This window comes from Toxotes jaculatrix, chromosome 7 (genome assembly GCF_017976425.1).
Source record: "Toxotes jaculatrix isolate fToxJac2 chromosome 7, fToxJac2.pri, whole genome shotgun sequence".
Lineage (NCBI taxonomy): Eukaryota > Metazoa > Chordata > Actinopteri > Toxotidae > Toxotes > Toxotes jaculatrix.
Window position 1 is genome coordinate 19,656,273 of NC_054400.1, and position 21,648 is coordinate 19,677,920.

At 40.2% G+C, this 21,648-nt stretch overlaps 2 protein-coding genes across 2 annotated transcripts; one reads left to right on the forward strand and one right to left on the reverse strand.

Moving 5' to 3' along the window:
• Positions 1-2,449: 2,449 nt before the first annotated feature.
• si:dkey-96l17.6 (kinesin-like protein KIN-14E) lies at positions 2,450-13,433 on the reverse strand. Its single transcript, XM_041042038.1, has 10 exons — positions 13,331-13,433; positions 12,437-12,625; positions 5,396-5,588; positions 4,983-5,163; positions 4,606-4,843; positions 3,328-3,488; positions 3,117-3,221; positions 2,833-2,930; positions 2,626-2,704; positions 2,450-2,500 (listed from the first exon to the last, which is right to left on the reverse strand). The coding sequence occupies exons 1-10, from the start codon at positions 13,431-13,433 to the stop codon at positions 2,450-2,452; spliced, it is 1,398 nt and encodes a 465-aa protein (XP_040897972.1).
• Positions 13,434-16,156: 2,723 nt separating this feature from the next.
• Positions 16,157-21,307, forward strand: anxa1a (annexin A1a). Its single transcript, XM_041043032.1, has 12 exons — positions 16,157-16,283; positions 17,001-17,081; positions 17,830-17,920; positions 18,211-18,305; positions 18,430-18,543; positions 18,842-18,932; positions 19,097-19,176; positions 19,964-20,108; positions 20,216-20,311; positions 20,411-20,469; positions 20,580-20,702; positions 20,857-21,307. Exons 2-12 carry the CDS (start codon positions 17,022-17,024, stop codon positions 20,914-20,916), a joined length of 1,014 nt encoding a protein of 337 aa, XP_040898966.1. The 5' UTR covers positions 16,157-16,283; positions 17,001-17,021; the 3' UTR covers positions 20,917-21,307.
• Positions 21,308-21,648: the final 341 nt, after the last annotated feature.

The following is a 21,648-nucleotide window of genomic DNA, read 5'->3' on the forward strand; positions in this document are numbered from 1 at the left end:
ACCTAAATGTAAAAAAGCATGGCAGTATGTGTTTGAACAAAAGGGGAGTTGGGCAGAATTACTTATGGCAACTTGATCCTTACATGGAGAGTATGAAAGTTGTGTTTAGGACAGTGTCCTCTGTTGTAAACTTTTATCAATCCAGGAGAAGTGCACCCAACAAGTTTTTCGTGTTGACCATTGAGTTAATTCACTTGAACAATAGTAAGTCAAGTTTGTCCCAAGGATTCACACTGGCAACCCTTTGGTCACAGCCTATCTTCACTGGTTTTTAGGACGCCAAGAAATGGTACTGAAGAGCGTAAAACATAAAGTCACTCCTCCACTCAGAAATGTGTTTTGCTAGTTGTAACGTTAGTGGGATGTTTGACCTATGTGTGCAGAGTAATGCAACGGTTTTCATATTCGTCTGCTGAAGAACAATATTTGCATGTTCATCGATTCTGGGTGTTTCAATGAGCGAGAAAGAGTAGGTGTAATTTCAAGAAATTTTTTATGTGGTTATTCAACTTTTTTGAGGAAACACTTTAGCAGACACAAACTATTATGCAAAGCAAATAATTTGTCTTAAAACATATCTGAAATGGACCTTTAAAGATTTTTGGTCCCTACGTTTTGACAAATCAAGTGATCTGTCAGACATATTTCATTTGTTGTGTGCTATCATAATTGTCATAGGTATTCATTGTTTAGTTATTCACTATTTATAACTGCAAACATAATGCATTACCTCTTGAAAAGATTAACTCAGCACTGGGTTTTCATCATTATAGTTGATAATGTCAGCACTGTCAATGTCAGACTTTAATATTTTTTATAATATTTTTTAAAAGGAAAAGTAGACAAAATAAGGAAAAGAGTGGAATAAATGGCACTTAGCCTCTAATATATGGATTTTTTTTTCATTAAATGTTTTTTGGATAAGAGCACTAAACTATTGTCAGGTAAAACAGTAGTCATCATCTAATAATGTCTTTGCATAATGTATTTCATAACATCTGTAGTGAAACATGAAAATAAAAAGGAAATGCTTAATCTCTGTCTTGAAATTGTAATAGTTTTTATTTCTTTTTAATCTCCTTATTGTAGAAGTACAGTAACTCTCGGATTGTCCTGAAAAGCCTACCATAAACCGACAGCCATACTGTGACAGCCAGCCTGCAGTCATTAATTGTATTAAGGCATCATTTGCAGTTTGCCTGTGGGTGGTCATGTATGCCAGCCATTCACAGTGAATTGGTTTGTGTTGATTGATTAACAAAACACACCCAGAGGATGAGACTTCAGCTCCCTCATCAACGCTGTTCTCTCTCCATGTGCTCTCTGGGGCACTTTGCTGTCTTTGTCTTTTACTTTGTTCTGGTCCATAGAGCTCACAGTATGATTTAAACTATTGCCTTCATTAAAGAATAACAAATCACGGTGAACATGTGCTGAGTGGCCTCTGATCTAAAGCAGCCAATAAAACACAGCACGCAAAGTTAGGAATCATGGCTCTAACGTGGCGTAACAAAGAGAAGGACTTGTGGGGCCCGCGGTACAGTTTAAAAATGCTGAACAATTAAGATTGGGCCAAATTGTCGACAAAAGACAGCCTACTTATAGAAACGGTTTCATCAGCCCCGAAATGCCATCCTGGCTCAAACAGCTTCTGTTTGAAGCCTTGACTCTGCTGTGAATGTTTTAATCTGAGCCAAGGCCTGGAGTGCAACAAAAACAAAGAAATAAACAGCAGAATAAACCTCTCTATAACTTCTTCACATGGATGTCAACATGAAACAGTAGCATATACACATTTAAGGGGAAATAAAATGTTGGACGCTTGCTTAATTTTATATATTAATGTCTATAAATGACAAAATCCAGTCATTTCCCATGAAAACTCTGGCACCTTTTAAGCAACAGTTGTCTGTTATGTACAGCTCTAATTTTAGCGAACCCCTCCCTGCCTGTCAGACAAAAGAAAACAACAACATTATAGGGACTTTGCGTGTTTGAGTGTGTCCATTCCCAGCCATGGGATCTGGCCCTGCAACAGCACAGGGAGAGGTCATGGGCCCTGGAGATTTAACCTCTCAGGCCCTAATTGACAACAAACTCATTGCCTTTTACCACATACAATGGAAGTGCGAACTGAATGACCAACTGACTTCCTATTTGCCTATTCAGTTACACGTGGGGCCCTGTAATGTGGGGGCCTCATTCTGTAGACCTGGGCAAGCAGCACCCATTAACACACTGCACGCAATCCCCTGAATGCCACTGTCAGTGCCCATATAGGAGGGATGATGTCACTCATCCCTCCTAAATTAAATATTTAATTGACTTAAAATATATGATAGTTCATTAGCATTTGCGGGTTAAGCATACAAGATGGAAGAAATGGTCCAAACAATCCCACGTCACCACTTTACTATACGATTATGAACAATGTGCAATATAGTACAGTTCAAACATCTTCCTCTTCCACTGTCTGTCCTGACCTCAGCTTCATGATCACCTGTCAGAAAAAATGGGGGAAAAAAATACAGAAGTAAAGCAAGTGCAACTGTGTTAATCTGGTGGTCAAATAGCCAAACTTTTATTTTAAATGTTGATTAATGTTTTGATGTTAATGACATATACCTCTTTCAGTTGGGCAATTTCTTTGCTATCCACATTTCTCTGAGCATTGTTGGTGATGGTCTTGACTCTTGTGGCATAACTGGAGGGTTCAGGAAGTTCAGGTATTATTTAGAAGTTTGTTTCATTTAAATAACTGAAAACAATAAATTTCTCTCTCTCTCTCTCTCTCTCTCTCTCTCTCTCTCTCTCTCTCTCTCTGCTTCTTACACGAGCGATGTGAGAGTCTCATCGATGTTGCATTCTGAAGGAGAAATGTTGACAATCATGAGGGTTTTGGCATTGCCACCCAGGGAGTCCTGCATCACCTGAGGCAGATGAAAATCACACGTTGAATTTCTCCATCGTAGTCCATGACCAATCATAAGAAATCACAAGCAACTTAATGCTGTTGCTGAGATTTTTATCATTTGTGCATGAAATCAAAAACATTTGTATTCATTCAAAACCAAATCAAACTGGATTGTCAAAGTTTACTGCTTTTATATGAGTACCTGTGTCAGTTTGCTGTTCCTGTATGGTACATGGGGCAGTTCAGCAGACAAGGCTGAGATCACATCACCCAGGGCACTCAGGGACTTGTTAATGGAGTTAGCCTCCTGCAGAGGAAAGGAGACTTTAAACAGGCCATTAGAAATATCAGATATTTTCATTCATCCTTACAGTCACTTGATGGGCAAATCAAAGCAGAGTATGTGAGGAAACCTTTAGCTGGTGGTCCCTGGCGCCAGTCTTGGCTGCTCTCTCACTGCCTGCCAGGTCCACAAGGCTCAGCTTCCCAGTGCTCACGCTCCCATTGGTCAGACTCCTGCTCTCAACCATGATGCCAACAATGAGATGAGAGCGGGAGCTCTCCACATTCATCTCTTGGGAAATATAAAATTAAAAACAACTCATGTCTTATTTTGAAATCTGTCTCTGCCTGCTTAGCTCTAGATTCACTTCCTGCCCTCTGGTGTTTTCCCTCCAATTCTGATTACATGTCCCGTCTTTATGGTTTTCACCTGTGTTTAATTGTTCTTCCCGCCCCCTAGTGTATTTAAGTCTTGCCTGCCCCTTTGTCTGTGCCAGATCGTCTTAGTCAGTAGTGTCAAGCGTTCCAGCTTTTGTTTCCTTGTGTTACTCCTTGTGTTTTTGACCCAGTTTGTTCTTTTGAGGTTTTGCCTCTTGTCTCTCGATTCGGATACCTCTGCCTGATTTTTGGACTGCCTTCCGGTGTACCAACTTTGATTTGTATTAAAGACTAGCCTTTGCCTTTTATCCCTGTGTTCTGGAGTCGTGCTTTTGAGCTCTTTTCTGAGCTCCCTCTCTGACACTTGTAGTCAAGATGAGGGCTGCAGCTAGCAGTTATTTTCATCATTGATTAATCTTCAGAAAATAGTTCAAAATGGTGAGCACAGCCGAAAGTCATTGTTTGAAATTGCTTGCTTTTTTCTTGATAAATCATATAAATGATTAAACAACTGTGAAAGATGTTGCAGATTATATTTCAAATGATGACAAATTGATCATCTGATTATTTTAGCTCTGGTCAAACTGTTTATTTTTTTAATTCAATCTGATTAAGATAAAAAAAAAACTAGCATAATAACCAATAAAACATAAATAAAAATGTGATAACACCATTATTCTTTGCTTTGTTGTACCATTTTGCAAAAAATGTGTGAGGTTTTTACAAATTTGTCAGCATCCACTGTTAATAAAATGTATTTGTGATGGTCATTAATAATTTTGTAGTTCTTAGTGGCTCCAGCTCCTTGTAACTAAAATGTCTGATGTATCCTGTATGGACCCTGATGAACTGTCATCTATAAAACAATCTTGCTGATTCACAGTTTGGCTGCTCTGCCACTCATCGTCCAGTCCAGTAATGATGTACCGAGCTGATGTATCCCTCACACTGACTGTAACTAACACAATTAATCCATACCATTTAGCAGGGCCGATTGAACTGAGCGGCATGGCACGGTACAGAGAACTCACTGGTGGCAGAGATGTGTCGGTTGGCACAGGCCTGCTGGAACAGAGCGTAGAGCTCCTGGGCACTGGAGGCCTCCTTTGTCTCTGCTCCTTGGGCAAACACAACCCCCTTTCTGTTCCTCTTGATCTCCACCCGCCTGGCCTGGCCATGGGACTGGGTCTGTGCATGGGCCTCTCCAGCCAGGCTCACAAAGAGGTCCTGCAGCCTGTCGTTGTACAGCTCCAGCATATAGGCCGAAACCTGAGGTAAAAGGATGAAGAAGGTAACAGGAAGAAAGAGGAGGGCAGGGGGAAGAGATGATGTAAGGTTCTCATTATTCAAGTACAATCTTTATTCCCAGTAAGATCAGTAATTACACTGGTGATAAACTGTCTGTTACCTTGAAGTCAAATTTGGTACTGTTCTCCCGTATGATATCAAATATAGCATTAAAAGACCTCGGCATGATCCCGGGATTCTTCTGTTCTTTGTCCCCCACCATGGTGAAGGTCTTCCCTGAGCCCGTCTGGCCATATGCAAAGATACAGACGTTGTAACCATCGATAGCTGACTGGATCAGTCTGTGGGGAAAATATTTCCTGTACTGAGCTGACAGCATTTAAACATCTGTAGGTTCTTGGATTACAGGCATCTCAATTTACTCAAGTAACTGTATTAGTACTTATATTACTTAAGTTAGTGTGGTTTTACTTCAGGTTGAATTAGCACCAGTATCTGTGTCTGTATGTGTGTTATGGTAAATTTGTGATCACAGTGTGTTGGTCCTTGATTTTGCAGAACACCTCCCCTCACCTGTTGGTGTCCAGAAACAGTTCTTCCTGAGAAGCTTCAGGACTGAACACCTTGTCGAACTGAAACTCCCTCGGACCACGAGGGGTTTCCACGGTAACAGAGTAATCATCTATTTTTTCCACAACGATGGTCCCACCCTGCGTAGCCTCGGTTCGGCTCACTGGTCGAATTCGACACAACACTCGGATTTTGCCTGAGGAAAAAAACAAAATTCAGACGTGAAACCTTAATGACCTCAGAAAAGGGATAAACAGAGAAGGCCCTCGTTATTCATGTATAAACATTAATGCTGGCTAATGTGTACCTTTCATATCTTCCACCATATTGTAGTACTTCTTCCTCAATGTCCTTTCTGAAGTGTAGTTCTCAACTATTTTCTTTTTCTCTTCTTTAATTTGCTTTAGCTTGAAAGAAGAGCATGATAACACAGGTATGACAACAGAAATTTATCAAATTCCTTAATAATTCAAAACCTTTTACTTTATGCTTCTGGAAATTTAAAAACCTATTGAAAAGCCAATGGATTTTCTTTGATTCAGAGACAATTATAAACCCAGCGTATGACCCATACCATTTTATTGCACCAGCAGCCATAATATGTACGATGCTTCATCAACCAATGAATTCATGTCATATCCTAAAGTGATACTCATAATGACACAGCTGGAACCGGAATTCATCATATTCACCTCTGATGTTATATAGTGGCGCTTACATAGACATAGTTTGTTGTTTCATACACAGGGCAGCTGGGAGGTTGCCATCAGCGCTTTACCCCTGAGGCCTGATCTGTCCTGAGACCCCTGACTTGTGCGATAAAAGACCAACCTGATCCTGCAACAAAAGAAGCTGCTGACCAACACTCTTCACTCCCTCAGCAGTCCGGATTGTTCCTTGTCCCAAGATGTTCTCCAACTCTGAGACTGCATCACAATCTGAGCAAAGAAAATACATTTACACATTTATAAATACTGACACAGTCTGTAAGCCAAATCCAAAGCAGAAGCATAGTTTTTGCGAGGCTAATGTACAGGAAAGTGAAAGTGACAACCTTGTAAAGATACTTTATATGTTAACGTGACTGACATGTTAATGTAACATGTAATGTGAATGTAGTTATTCAGCATTAATGTATCATAGGTAGTAAGCAACATATTGAGGGGCTTTAAGGTATTTGTTTACCATTTGTTACTGGGCTTTCACCCGTTTTGATGCAGTCTAAAGCCAGTTGAGAGACCTCATACTCCCTCACTGTTTCTTGTAGCAAAGACAAACTTGACTCATATTCACATGACCTGAAATGTGGGTGGGGAAAAAGAATTTATTATATTTCAGACAATCAAAGAAAACCTGCCACTTCTGTACTGAGGCTGGCTGGATGTATTGTTTATGTTTGTCGGCTGTTTCCATGCTTTCTAACCGCTCTTGGTCAGTGGTTTTATCTTCTCTCTCGTTATTGTCTTCTTTAGCCTGTTGTAGGTAGTCCAGCTTGTTTCTGGCTTCAGCAAGAGCAACGCGATTTTCCTCAATCATCTGGTCCAAAAGAGCTCTGGTCTCAGTCACTGCACTGCAGATTGCATGAGCCTTGAGAACAAAACACAGCACTTGTATGGTTTCAGTAAGAGAAAGTCACAAAATCAGGGTCATGTCTGAGGAAACAGAATGAAGTATTTACTACAGAAATACAGAAGATGCCATATTTAAATTAATTTAATATGCAGGAAGTTAACAAGTTTACACACAGTTTATTAGTTGAATAGCACCTTGTGTATGACAATGGGAAGCAGAACGCTGCAGGGCGGCTGAGGGACAGGGCTCCTCTCTGCCTCCAGCAGCTCAGTGATCTCTCTCTCCCTCTGATACAGATTCTCCTTCAGCTCCTCCAGACGGGCTTTAGCCCCCTCCAGTGGCATGTCTGAGTCACTGCAATCCTACAAACAGAAGCACTAAGGTGTGTGATGTTCACCTCTGAAACTTTAGCTACAATCCAAACATGTAAATCCAAACATTTTTAATGTGTTAATATCAGACTGTTGGTCTGTCTTTGACTTTTTCTACATGTTGTCCCTCAGACAGTTAGATTGTTTGGTTGTTTCTTTGTTGTTATGTTTATGGGCAACAAATTGTCATGGTAACTAATAGCAACCCACCACAATCTGTTGTTGTCCTTTGTCCTCTGAGCTTCTACCTTCCTCTGCGGCTTCTTGTTGTTGCTGTGATGATAACATCAACATTTCTTGGACTTTCCCTACTTCCTGTCTGGCCATTTGCAGCTCCTGTAGTGCTGCTCCGTGTCACAGAGCATTCATTAAAAATAAAAAGTTGTAATATGTAATGGTTTCAGATGCATGTGAATGCATGCATGCAGACTCACTGGAGGCCTGGTGGCTGTGCAGGACGTCCAGCCTGTTGGAGAACAGTTCCAGCATTTTGCTCTAAAATGAGGAGAGAAGTAAAATTGGTCTGCTAATTATGTAATGAAACAAAACAGATCATATTGAATTACAGCCTCAAGAGGGAGCTCCAGTTTGTGAAACCTGCCAGGTTCCTATCCAACCTTTTCTCTGTGCCACTGCAACACCTCCTCTTTACTCCTCCTGCTCTCAGCTCTCTGCTCCTCCAGCAACTGCTCATTCTGTGCAGTCAAGGCCTGCAGGAAACAGGGCCAGGCGAGGAGAGACATACTGACTACAATGTGTGAGCAAGCCTGAACTTTACAACCAGAAAGAACAAAGTGTACCACAGGGAGCTGCAGGAGTTACAGAGGAATAAGCCAGATATTAAGATGATAAGGTGGAAAACAGGGCCAGGAGTTGGTTTGAAATGAAAGAGATGACACTAGAGGATAGATGGACTGACTAATAAAGGACACTGACCGCAACTCTCCTCTCCCAGTCAGTGTTCCTCCTCTCCACCTTCTCCTGGTAGAGGTCCAGGATTCTCCTCAGAGCGTTTAACTTGTTCTGGTAATGAGATCTGATCCTCTGCTTGGTCCATTCCTGATAACACAACATTATTTGTAGTACTGTTATGTTTTAGTGCACGCACACACTCACACAGAGACTCATGCGCACTAGCTCACCTGGTTCTCTCGTGCTGTGATCTGGAAGTTCTCCTCCAGCTCTTGGACCATTTCCAAGTGTCTTCTCTTCATTGCTTCCATGTCCTCTGCAATCTGTACAAACACATAGACCTCACATACAACAGCATCCTGGTGGTACTGATAGAATGCCTTCCAGGGCCACAGTAACAGCATCAGCCATGTGAGTGTGAGCGAGAACACAACACAGTGTCTGACAGAGTCTTCATTGTGTGCCTGCATGTTCTTTCACTGAACAACTGGACCAAGCCTTAAGTCACAACACATCTGACTGATATACTGTGTATATCAGTCACAGGACTGAAATATCAGGTTTTAGTTTTAGTTTTTGTTTGCTGTTCTCAGTGCCATAGTGTTATAATTAGATTTCCTTTAGTGTGTTTTCATTTGTGTGATGAAGGATTTGTGCTATTCAGAATATTTATTCTATATTTCATTTATGTTATTTTAAAAAAAATTCTATTCTAAGAAAAATTCTATTCTAAAATAATAAAATTATATTGTTTTTATTTTATATCATTGCTATTCTCTGCTGTTGTTATGTGTGATTGTGTATATTTTTGCCACTTATATATATATATGGGGTATATTTATTTAATTTCTGATAACTTTAATTTCTAAATTGTTTTGGCAATGTTGGAGTTGGAGATTGTTATAATATAAATATTGTTATAATAAAACATGGCTGTTTGGAGGGGGTCTCACCCAGGGAGTAATTCAATGCAGAACCGCCACTGCGCTTGACCCTGACGGATCAAGCGGTATAGAAGAAACGTTTTTAATATTCAATAAAGGTATTTATGAAGCTCTTACTAAGTTTGTGGATGTTTTTTTTCAGTTGCTGAAAATTTTTTATTTATATAAACTTTGCCAAATATTAATTGAACAATTTTTCTGAAAGTTTGCAAATCTGGTGTCTGCTTCCATGGCATTAATCACTGTGGATTACAATCTAACTACAAGAAGGAGTTCTCACATTTACTTCTTTAAATGTATTCATATTGACAGAGTGCAATAAGAAGTGTACATTTAGGTGTGTGAATGATCAATAATCAGCATTATTGGCAGTAATGAAGGGCCCCAAATTTTGCTTAGGGCCCCATGGAGGCTTGGGCTGGCCCTGTACACAGTTTCATAAGGTCAGATAAGGGAAATTATAACTGCTCTCACCAAGTTTAGACTCATATATGTTTTCATGTCTAATGGTATAAAAGTGATTCTATTCTGTATTTGCTGTGTGCTGCTCTCCTGCCAGTGACTCTCATTGTTTTTACCTGAGCGATGCAGAGTTCAGCTGACTCATAGGGGATGTAGATCTTCACATCTTGTGATCTCTCAGCTTCCGTTGCCTGATCGCTGCTGTCTGAGAGCTGAGACTCTGATGAGCCTGCAGAAATAACATGCTGTAAATCACCATTCAGTTTCAGAACCATGAAAGTGACAGTCAGCAGCAAGCTTTACTTCTCTTGTGGTATCTTTTTCACCTCCATCATCATCCCTCCTTCTACACAGCAGAGGTGGACAAGTGAATTAACTCAAGTACTGTGCTTCAGTACAGTTTAGATGAGTTACGATCACCATGTGAAACATCACATACTGTAAGTGACAGTGTGCCTATATTAGGCACCTAAATTTCTTAATTATTTACAGTATTTTAAGTGTACTATCTTGCTCTTCTTTTGTATTATTTATTTCTTGGTTATTTTATTTTATTTCTTATTTTATTGTGTTCTTTAAACCTTTTAGTAAGCTTGATTCAGGGGAGGGATGCACAAGAATTCCAATGCACATGTACTGCAGTGTGTCTGTGCAAATGGCAAATAAAATTCTATTCTGTTCTGTTCTACTTTACATGCATATTTCGACAACCTTCAGTCAGCTTCAGTACATTTCAGATGGAAATACTGTTGTTTTTTTACTCCACTATTTTTTCATTTCCAGTTACTAATTACATTTTATATACAGCAATTAGGCTAAATAATAATAATGTATTTAAATTGCTTGAGGTCAAACCAGTGATTCCCAGCCTTTTTGCCTTTTGACCTTTTTACAAAAAATCAGTCTGTGGTTGGGGCTCCTTGTCACATTTCAGATGTTTGCAGTCCAAGCACTATTGGACGTTTTTTATTTAAACAACTGTTGCCCCCATTCCCGCCTCATTAATGATCTTACGAACCTTCAGATTTATCTTGTGACCTTTTGGAAAAAGTAGATTCTGCACATGCATCAGTAATCTAACAATGTCATATACAATAAAATTCCAGTCACATGGGTAATTTTCTGGTGCTTTTACCTATTTTCTGCAGAGCAACTAACCAATTGAACTACCTTACCTGGGTCAATTTTTGAATGCAGGACTTTCCCATGTAATTGTAATTTAAATGTACATTGTTGTATTGATACTCTTACTTTACTGCCATTTTCAGACTTACTTAAAGAATCTGAACACTTCTTCCACCACTCCCACACAGACACAGACACACACTATCATTGTTCCTACTCCACATAGAATATTTCCTCATCATTTTACATCACCTTGACTGGTGTCTTGTTCAGGGTGTTTCCTTCTATCTACTCCAATCCAGCGCCTGAAAGCAGCCCACCTCTTCATCCACAGAGTTTTGTGAAGAACAACAGCTTGAACAATGAAGCAAATGTTGGTGGACAATTGGAATCAGCTTGGGGAGTGGAGTAACAGGCAAAGGGAAGAGGAATGGAAAAGCCAGAATAACAGCAGTATTCTGGCAACAAGAAGTCTTGCAACACAAATTCTACTATTGCCTAGTTATGTTGCAACCTTGAAATTGTGATATTGTGATATTGCACATCAATAATACAGTAATAAACACATGATTTCATATAAATCAGTTTCGCAAACTCAGTTATGTGATTTTAGGATTTTTCTCCATCCAGCAAGTTGTAATAGTTCTCTGATGTTGATATTTCATCCTGTCTATTATTTTTAAAAATCTCCTGAGAAATACAAAGGTATTCCAGTAATCCATAGCTCATGATTAAACTGGGGCTGAGAGAAAATATTCATTTAGAGAATCATAATACTGTACAGATGAATGTCACACTTACGAAATAGCTTCATTGGGTGCTGGATCTCATAAATCACTCCTTCAGCGTAATCTTACAACTACATCGTGTCTATTTATAATGTGTTTAATGTGTTTATCACTTTATTGCACTTCAGAAATGCTTGACAGTCATGGGGGAAAAAAGCACATGAACTTCAGTAAAACATTTACCATTTTATTTATTAGATTTAAAACAGGTTTTACATCCTCATCATTATGATGCGTGACCAGCAGGCAGTTTAATGTCTATTTACATGTTTATTTCTGAAGATATACTCAATATGTAGATAGTGTCAGTAATCCAGTTATTTATGTGGTTATATGAATTGGAAAGGTAGCAATAGTTAGTCCCTGTTTATTTTTCATTTTCAAGTTAACCCATCAACGTTGCTAGGTTTGTCTAAAATACTGACACAGTTCCTCTGGATATTTACTAACTCTCTGTCTCACACATTCCCATCCCTCCCTCTCCCCTCTTTGTTTCCTCATACAGGAATGTGGGCGTGCCGTCATGCTGTTACTTTCCTCCCAGAAACACCTTTTAGTAGAGAAACAGAAAGTATGTCAGGAATTAAAGAAAAAAATGGGTAAGATAAAAAAAACAAAACACATGGGTGATCTGCTGCATAAGCTTGAAAGCAGACAGAGGGTAAAGTGAAAGGCTCAAAACAGAGGAGGACTGAAACTTATAACAGTGTAGTCATGTTCTGTTTGGAGTTTAGTGACGGGTTCAAAGTAATCAGATGAAATGTAACTGTTGGCTTATTTACCTTGTAAAAGAGATTATGCAAACTACAGTTCATGCCTCAATGACTGCATGAATGAGTGCGTAGCAAGAGAAGAGTATACTGGTCTGACCTGCTGAGTTGTCCTCGTACTGGTCAAACTGTGTGTTATGAATTATTGGACACGGCCTTTCATCCTTCAGCTCGGGTACACTGCCTGGTAAATCCTCCAGCACCTGTGATGCCACTGGGACCCGTCTGGGCTGTGAGGACACCAGAGGGTCCTCAGCACAGATAGACATGTTAGTTGTCTCCCAGGCGCCTGAGGATAAAAAAAAAAGGTATAATCTTTACTCATGAATTTCAACCAAAAAGGCAAAGTATTGATGCATGTACACCACATATGAGTGGATGTATATTGATGTGAGGTGGCAGGAGAACAGATAGCTTTTCAGGTAATAATGGATGGAAAATGGTGGAGCATACAGTGACATAATACAAGCGTGAAGCCAGTCTTTCTATTTATATCTTACAGGAGCCCGGAGACCTCAACACACAGGCCACGTGAACACAAATGAAAAACCACACAAAACACATCTGCATCTATTTCTGGTACAGCTGGAGTGACCACTAGCGACTTCTACTCTCATTTAAGATAAGTGTGCATATACCTGTCTTTCAGTATGTGTGTTTGAAGGTGTACACGTATGGTGTAGGTGTACAGTCTGGTCCTGGTTGGCCATCATATCCAGATCTCACACCAGACCCTGCCAGGAACAGCGTGGTATATTTGTTCTGATACACTGACTGCTCCGCTGCTTCACAACGGTGGCAGCCAAGGAGCTGAAATATTTAAGCCTTGTCTAACTTCACCTGTCTGACCGCAATGCATTTATCACACAGAGCAGCTTCCTCTATGATGTGATATCAATACAGAAAGAAAGGATGCCATTACCCCTGCAAAGATGAATACAGTCCACTGCTAATGTGTGGATGTTTATTAGTTGTTGGTGTGTTTTTCACTCACGTTGCTTGCCTGCAGGAGCCACAGAGTGATGCCTCCCTACTTTCTTTCCCAGGAAGGTGAGTGAATAGGATCCATTCTCAGCTCCAGAAGAGTTCACATACATTGTGTATATGAGTGTGTTTTGACTGTCACCACTTTTCTCGTGTTTGCTTTGTGGATCTGCCCAAAATCTACACAGAAAAGATGAAGTTAATAAAGTTAATATTGTTTTGAAGCCGCAGAGATCTAAGATAGATGAAAATTTGTAATTTATATGCAATTGAAAATCCCAAAAATATTTTAATCTACATTATGAACTCTTGTTCAACCCTCAAACTATTTGCAGATGTCAAAGAGCTCACACAGCAGATTCACTGAGGGAGTGTAATCTTTTTGTCAGCCTCTCCAAGCAACTATAAGCTACGAGCTTCACTACAGGAAATGCAAATCTGCAAATCCCAAGCTTGTGGGGTTTTTTTCAGTGTCCCTGATATCGCAGAGCTATATAAGAACAAATCTTACATCTCACTCAAAAAGAACTGGCATTGTGCTTTTGATAAATAAAAGTCATTTGAATTAGCTGAAAATGAGCTACACTGCCATGCCAACTCATGCATGAAATTCAAAATAAACATTTAAATTAATCAGAACACACATTCACTAGGGAAAGTTGAAAACATGACAAACTTGATAAAAATTAAGAATAAAAACAGCTTTACTACCTGGTCTCAGAGCAGATCAGATCCCTTCAGTGCAGTCTGGGTGCTGCTATGCTGACCAGGAGCGCGAGGACACGATCCTGATCTCCAAGGGGAACCAAACTCTCAACAGTCTTTAAATATTAAACCTACAGAGATGGAGTTTCACCAGCTACCGGCTTAAACCCCACAGAGCGTGCTGGTAAAAAGATGCCCCTAACAGTCCTCAGGTTTCCTGTGTGTAAGATAGAGATTGCAACTAAATGCTGTGTCATACACAAAGACACACAAGTTCAGTTCATGCACACTCATTTCACTCAGTGTGACTTGTTCCTGTATGTTTACCTGGAGGCCACACACTTTTCTCAACTCAGTAAGTCACCTACATCCAGGCAAACTGCACTGAAGAAGATGATTAAATTATCTTTATGCAGATTTGTTGTGATGAAAATCTGGTTTATAGAAAGGATACATTTGCTACAGTGCTGTGTTCATATACCTCCTAAAGAAGCAATTGTGGAAAAAAATCAATTTCATGGCCATAAAAGTATTGCGCTCTCTTTCTCTGTTGTTCTTGGCCAAACTCTTCTATGAGGATTTCCTTTCTTTTTACTCATTTGGAACATTTGGACTACAGCTTGAGCATCTGTTTAACACACCTTGCTTAAAGATAAATCCATCCGTGATGCCACTTTAATGAAAATGCAGCTCTGCCCCCACCTTCCTGCTTTCATCCAAACCCTGCCCTGACCATATTCCACTGCAGATGTATAGTGTCACTGTGTTAAATGCTGCAAACAACAAATACAAAGTTAGGGCCATTAAACACGTCTGCACTTGTTACAACAGGGAAAAAAAACTGCCTTTCAGAGCAGAGAGACAGATGTCAGGAGTTTTCATTGAGGCCTGTGGAGTCTTGATTGTTTAAACAACTAGTCACAATGTGATGAATGTGTGAATCATCAGCCAAATGTGTCACTGTCCTGACTGTCAGCCTCAGCTGTGTGAAAGCATCTGCCCTCTGTTGAGGCTTGCTGCCTGCAGGTAGTGTCAGGCCCTGGCTGGGCTGTCATGACGACATGCCACACCTTGAAGAAACTCATTGCCTCATCACCCCTAAGGTAAACTCTTTTGAGGAATTGCAGGGTAGTCTTTGTGCAGTTGTTCTTGTAGGTAATGCTGAGGTACATAGGAGCATAGATCAGAGGTTAGAAAGATACACAGTGAGTTGCGGTTTCATTTGGTAAAGCTATCTTTAAAGTGACCTCCTGATAACATTTTTGCAGGGGAAGCGATAACAGCAGGAATGCCATTTTGTCTTAAGGCAAATGAAACAGCTGCAATTTTGAACTGTTTCTTATGCTGTGGACATACTGGATACCAGGAATACATTACATGTGGAACAGATAAAAAAAACAAACTAAAAACTAAAAAAAAAAAACAAAAAAAAAAAAAAAACAAAAAAACAAAAAACAAAAACTGTGTATCTGTCCATGTAGAGCCCCAAACAGCGCACAAGTAAAGTCTTGGTCTATCTAAGAGTTATATAAGAGTTATGTTTACTTGTACTGGGCTTCAACCAAACACATACTGCACACAGAAGCAAAAAAGTGTTCATTTAGCAAAATGATCAATAATCACTTGCAGGAAAGCCTGTTTTAACTAAAAGATACTATAATTTTACTATCTAAAACTATGTAATATTGAAACGTCTAAATATTGGGGAAACAACTAAATCACAGTACACTTTCTCAATAATGATAAATAAAAACCTTAAAATGTAAAATTACCCGAATAGATAACAGTAGCGACAGAAAATAAAATATTTATATAATTTCATGTATAAGGAAAATACTGCATTAAAGCCCCACAAGAAATACAGAAGTATATAAGTACAATGAAGAGCCATCATAACACACTGTTCCCTCAGTCCCAGACGTACTGTAGGTGTATACTGGTGATTTTACACGTGATCCCCATTTTATGAAAGATTACGACCTGAAACCTGGGCAGCATGTGTTTTCAAGTAAAGTAGCACGACTGCTTTAAATCTGCTGGATGAACGGCTGCGAGCTCTTACGCACGGCGTTGCGTTTTGGACGGAGCTCCGTTGCGCTCCGCTGTGGCAGGCAGCGGTTCAGCCCAATGGCAGCTGTGGAGTTTGGTATGGGCTGGTTACTAGGTGGGGTTTATCATGGGTATAAATATGCTCTCTGTGTCGTTTCAACGCCCCTGGAAACTCAGTCAGACAAACTTCTTCTCTCTGAGGCCACGCGGTAAGTCATTCTCATTCGATATAAATCTAAAATCAGTTCTCCGCCTTTTAGTTTGAGAGTTTGCTCTAGTCTGGAGCTGTTTGCAATGGCTTTAAAAGTCCTGTCTCCCCCAAGGTGTTGATGCAACCTATGAGGGTGTGGTTGGGAAAATCGCGGCCATAGTTTTTTTGGATTTACACATTTTGTGCAAATGAAGAGTTGAGTTGGTTTACTTATGCAGCAGAGTTGTCACTCAGTGTCAATATGAATACATTAAAGGAGACTGGATGTATAATCTAGCCTACATTAAACCGTATTTCCTTCTCAGAGTTGAGTGTGGGTGTGGTCAGGCAGTCTACACATGCCTGTCATTATGGAAAATCACACAATATAAACCTCCTGTAAATATGCAGAGGCTTTGCTTTCCAGGAGTGGATGTGGGAAAAACAAACTTTCTGTCTTCTGCTAACTCATTTAATAGATGAGAACTTTACTCCAGTAGAATCAATAAAAGAGGGATCATTTCTTCTTTGAATACCTTCTACAGATTGTTCCTTTTATTTATTTTACCTTTAACTCCTCTGCTCTGTCTCAAAACAGACTTGCAGACTATTTTTCGAAACACAACTTTTCATGTTACATTTGGTGCTAATGTTTGGATCACATCGGTTCTGACATATTCTCTTCTCTTCTCTTCTCTTCTCTTCTCTTCTCTTCTCTTCCTCTGTCCCCCTACAGAAAGACTCCAGCAGTCCCATCATGTCTTTCATCCAAGCCTTCTTACAGCAGACGGTCTATCTGGGCATGCCCGATGACTCAGTACGTAACTCTGTGGTTGTGTTCCAGTTGCTAAGGCCAACCACCCTGTTTTTTCCTTTTTTTCTCATCCTGTGGTATGCCCCAGTGGAAAAATTTATCCGGCAGAGTTTAGAGTGAGGGAAGGAGAGAAGTGGAGGAGGAAGTGTAGAGGACAGTAAGGGAAAAGAATGAATGAGTGGGAAGTTAAAAGGTAGACAGAGGAAAAGAAAAAGGAGTGGAGCACAGCAGAAAGATGAGGACTGTAAAGTGAGATGGAATCTGAATGATAACGATTATATGCGAAGAGAAAGATGACCATACTAAGTCTTATGAGTGTGTGACTCATAGAAGCAGGAATTTGCACCCCTCCCTTTATAAACTCTGCAAACAGAACAAAATGCTACTTCTGCTTTCCCTGGTTTCTTAAAGTGGACTAAGGGAAAGTTGCATAAGATCATCCTGCATGATTTCAGTCTTTGCCTCTGCTCTGCTCTTTTTCATTGTTCAGTCCAGTCAGAGCACAGTGGTGTTCACAGGCATTTTAGAGGGCACTGTCATGGTCTTTGGAGGCACGGTGGTGTAGGGGCAGAGACAGACAGGGCTGTGCCCACAGGAGGAGTAAAATCTGTCACAAGTTTCATTTTTTCATGTCTTTTGTTTGTCTAAAGCTGGACGATAGATGCAGACAGTGTGAGCCCACCTCGTGCACACATCTAAGTATAAGTCAAGTATTTACCAAACACATAATAATCTGTGTTGTGTTGCTCAGGTCCTAAAGAACGAGGGAACAGTGACTGCAGCACCCAATTTCAGCCCCAGTGGAGATGCAGGAGTCTTGGATAAGGCCATCAAGGCAAAAGGTGAAATACACAAAGGGAAACTTTGGAGTGTGTGTGTGTGAACATGTTCTGGCTTTACAAAGTGTCTTTACCTCATGCATGAAAGGCCAGCTTCTGAGGGAAGAACCTTAATACCCTCTGCTGGCCTTCATGCATCATTACCATTGTCTGTGGTAGGAACTCACATCACATATCTACCCTCACACTGGAGGACAAACTATTTACTATAAGAGTTGAAATTTCAGCTGAACTGAATATTTGTCATGCAGATGCAGAATGATCTCAATTCCCATGTCCTACCATTTCTTCAGGTGTGGATGAGAGCACCATTATTGAAATTCTGGTGAAAAGGAGCAATGAGCAGAGACAGCAGATCAAAGGAGCTTACCAGCAGGCCAGTGGCAAGGTAATGAGAATTACACAAGATGTTCACAGCAATAATGTCGCACACTCCTTACATATTGTTCCAAGGTACAGTTATGCACATGTTCTCAAACACTACATTCACAACATCGGTGGTTCCCCCACAGCCTCTGGAATCTGCGTTGAAGAACGCTCTGAAGGGAGATCTGGAAGATGTGGTGCTGGCTCTGCTCAGAACTCCAGCCCAGTACGATGCCCAGCAGCTGAAACTGGCTATGAAGGTGCACAAACGAACAAATACACACACAGCACTCTCACTTAAAATGAACATTTATATAAGTATAAAAAAACTGCTCAAACCGTTAGAAACCAAAGATCCTGGAACACGTCTGTGGTGAATGTTTAAAGCTCACCATCATCTGTTATTTTTGGTGCATAATGATATCCACCCACTTCCACATATTCATGTATTGTTTTCTTAACAGTTGGAAACGAGGTGTGTTTTGTTTGAATCAGGCCAGTGAAGGATAGGTGGTCTTTTTCTGCATCAGTCTATCTATCCATGCATGCTTGTTTCAGGGTCTGGGCACAGATGAGGAAACCCTGATAGAGATTTTGGCGTCACGGACCAACAGAGAGATCCTGGATATCAAAAAAGCCTACAAGGAGGGTGCGTGCCAACAACTTTTAAGCAACAAGCTTCAGTTTCATCAAGCTAGTGTTTGGAAATAGAAGCGATAAAACATGTGACAGTGGGAAAATGACAGCCTCAGGGTTTAAACATCAGAAACTGACTCACCGTTTTCTCATTTTGAATTTCATTGTGATTTCAAGAATACAAGAAGGAGCTGGAGGACGACATCAGGTCTGACACCAGTGGAGACTTCAGGGCTGCCCTCCTTGCACTCTGCAAGGTATGTGTGTGAGTGTGTGTGTGTGTCTCCATGATTTCTTTCTGTCTCATACTTTGTGTTTCATTTTGTACATGTTATAGGATTTTTAAGAGACATTTAGCACAGACAGTTATTAGTTAGTAAGTCACGGCACAAGGATGCCCTTTACATTCTGAAGCAACATAACACTCCCTCCTGTAGCTGCGAGAGTGACAGTGGCTTATAAAAGATAAACAGTCTCACTCCCTCAGTACACACATACATACATGCTAACACAATTGGGCCTATTGTGGCTTTCAAATTCAGCCTCTTTACATTTAAAATTAATTTAAATGAAGTCAAACATTGCATTTTGAATATCTGCTTTAATCAGTTTGGCAGGTAAATTAATTATTAGGAAGTATCATATAATTCTTACCTGTACCACTTTTTCAGTTTTCATGCACAATTATTGCATGTTATTGTATTGTTAAGCCTTTCAGCATCCAGCCTCAACCTCAACCAGTATCCTGATTTACTTGCACATCATAGATCTCTTGCATTTGTCTCTCATTATCTTGCTCCCTTCACAATAAGATACTGCTTGTGACAGATTGCTTCATAATCAGACTTGCACAGCAGTAAATTTAGATTTTCAAAAATCTTGTGGTTTGAAAAACAAGCCACAGTGTCACACAGCAAACTGAAGTACAGGAAGTCTAATGCCTGTGTCATCCCAAACCCTCCCTTCCTCTTGTCTTAAAGAGATACTAGAGCCTGCTTAGTTGGATTCAATACAGTGAAGTTGTTCTGTTTCTGTTTATCACAGGCCGGCAGGACTGAAGGAGTCTCTGAGCAGCTGGTTGACAGCGATGCCAGGGCTCTGTACGAGGCAGGCGAGGGGAGGAAGGGCAAAGACTGCTCTGCCTTCATTGAAATCCTCACCACCAGGAGTGCCCCTCATCTCCGCAAAGGTTAGCAGGCTGACTGTCTCATATAGTAACGTGACGTTTTTCCTGTTTGTTCCTGTTTGTTCCTGTTGGATCTAACAATTACTCTTCCACTACATCCTCTCTTTCAGTATTTGACAGGTACTCAAAGTACAGCAAAGTGGATGTGGCCAAAGCTATCGACCTGGAGATGAAAGGAGATATTGAAAGTTGTCTCACTGCAGTAGGTAAAGGCACAAACCTCTACTCTAACTTTATTACCTAACCATTCGTCCAGTGATTTATGCATAGATGATTTAAACGAAACACTTTTTGTACAACCTTAGTGAAGTGTGCTGGATGTAGGCCTGCGTTCTTTGCTGAGAAGCTCTACTTGGCCATGAAGGTACAGTATGAATAAGGCACTACTTACGAAATGAATTTTAAAGAAATGCATGCAGGATGCTGTGCCTGCTGCCCAAGGCCTCTCTCGACTGACTCTTTTTTGTCCATCAGGGTAAAGGTACCCGCAAAAATATCCTGACCCGCATCATGGTGAGCCGCTCTGAAATTGACATGAAACGAATCAAGGATGAGTACAAGAAAAACTATGGCAAAACGCTCTACCAGGATATTCTGGTGAGTAAACATCTTCCCACAGATAATAACATTGAAACCATCCTTGATGCCAGAATTGTCAAGTTTTTGTTTTTGGTCTGCAAATGACAATTCACAAAACAAGAGACAAAGGGAAACAGTCTAAAGATTTGCTGACTGTCTTTTTTCCTTTCAGGATGACACTAAAGGAGACTACGAGAAGATACTGCTTGCTCTCTGTGGGGGTGAAAACTAATATCCGGTCAATGGCATCAAAGCTCATACGACCAAAGATCCAGCAGCATGTACAGCTGTGGAAAATGACCAATAATCTCTTGACACATATTGTGCCTTGTCTTTTCTCTCATTTTAACAGCAGTCAGCAAAGTTTAGCATGGAATCAGCACCGCTTCAGCAGATATTTTCTCCCCAAGTTACTTTGTTTCTAGCAACACAGTTTTCCAATGTGATCTGTTACAGATTTAGCCTTACGAATATTGAATTCTCGTATCTGCTTAAAAGGAAGCTAAAGTACTCACCTTGCAACTGCAAACAGATGTACTCTAATAAAGTCTGTGATGTATACAGCAGAGGCCACCTTGAATAGGGTTGGATATTCTGCAAATAAAACCTTTTTTTGTATGAAGGCCTATTTGTGCTGTCTCTGTTCTTTTATGCTCACAGAATGTCACACTGTGCACATACAGTACGTTTCAGACACACCTAATCCAACCAGCTATAGGACGAAAAATGTTCATAAAAACACAATTACTTACATACATACCTAACACACCAAACAGAATGAGTGTGTAAGTTTACCCATTTAGAGTAAGACCCAGTAAGAACTTCATAATTACCTTTATTGCACATTAAAAACTATTAATTTCAACAACTGTATTAACCATCAATATCACGAGAGAGGTGTATAAAAGAATGTAATGATTTGATGACTTAAATAACCACTTTAAAAAATGTGAAAATATATATC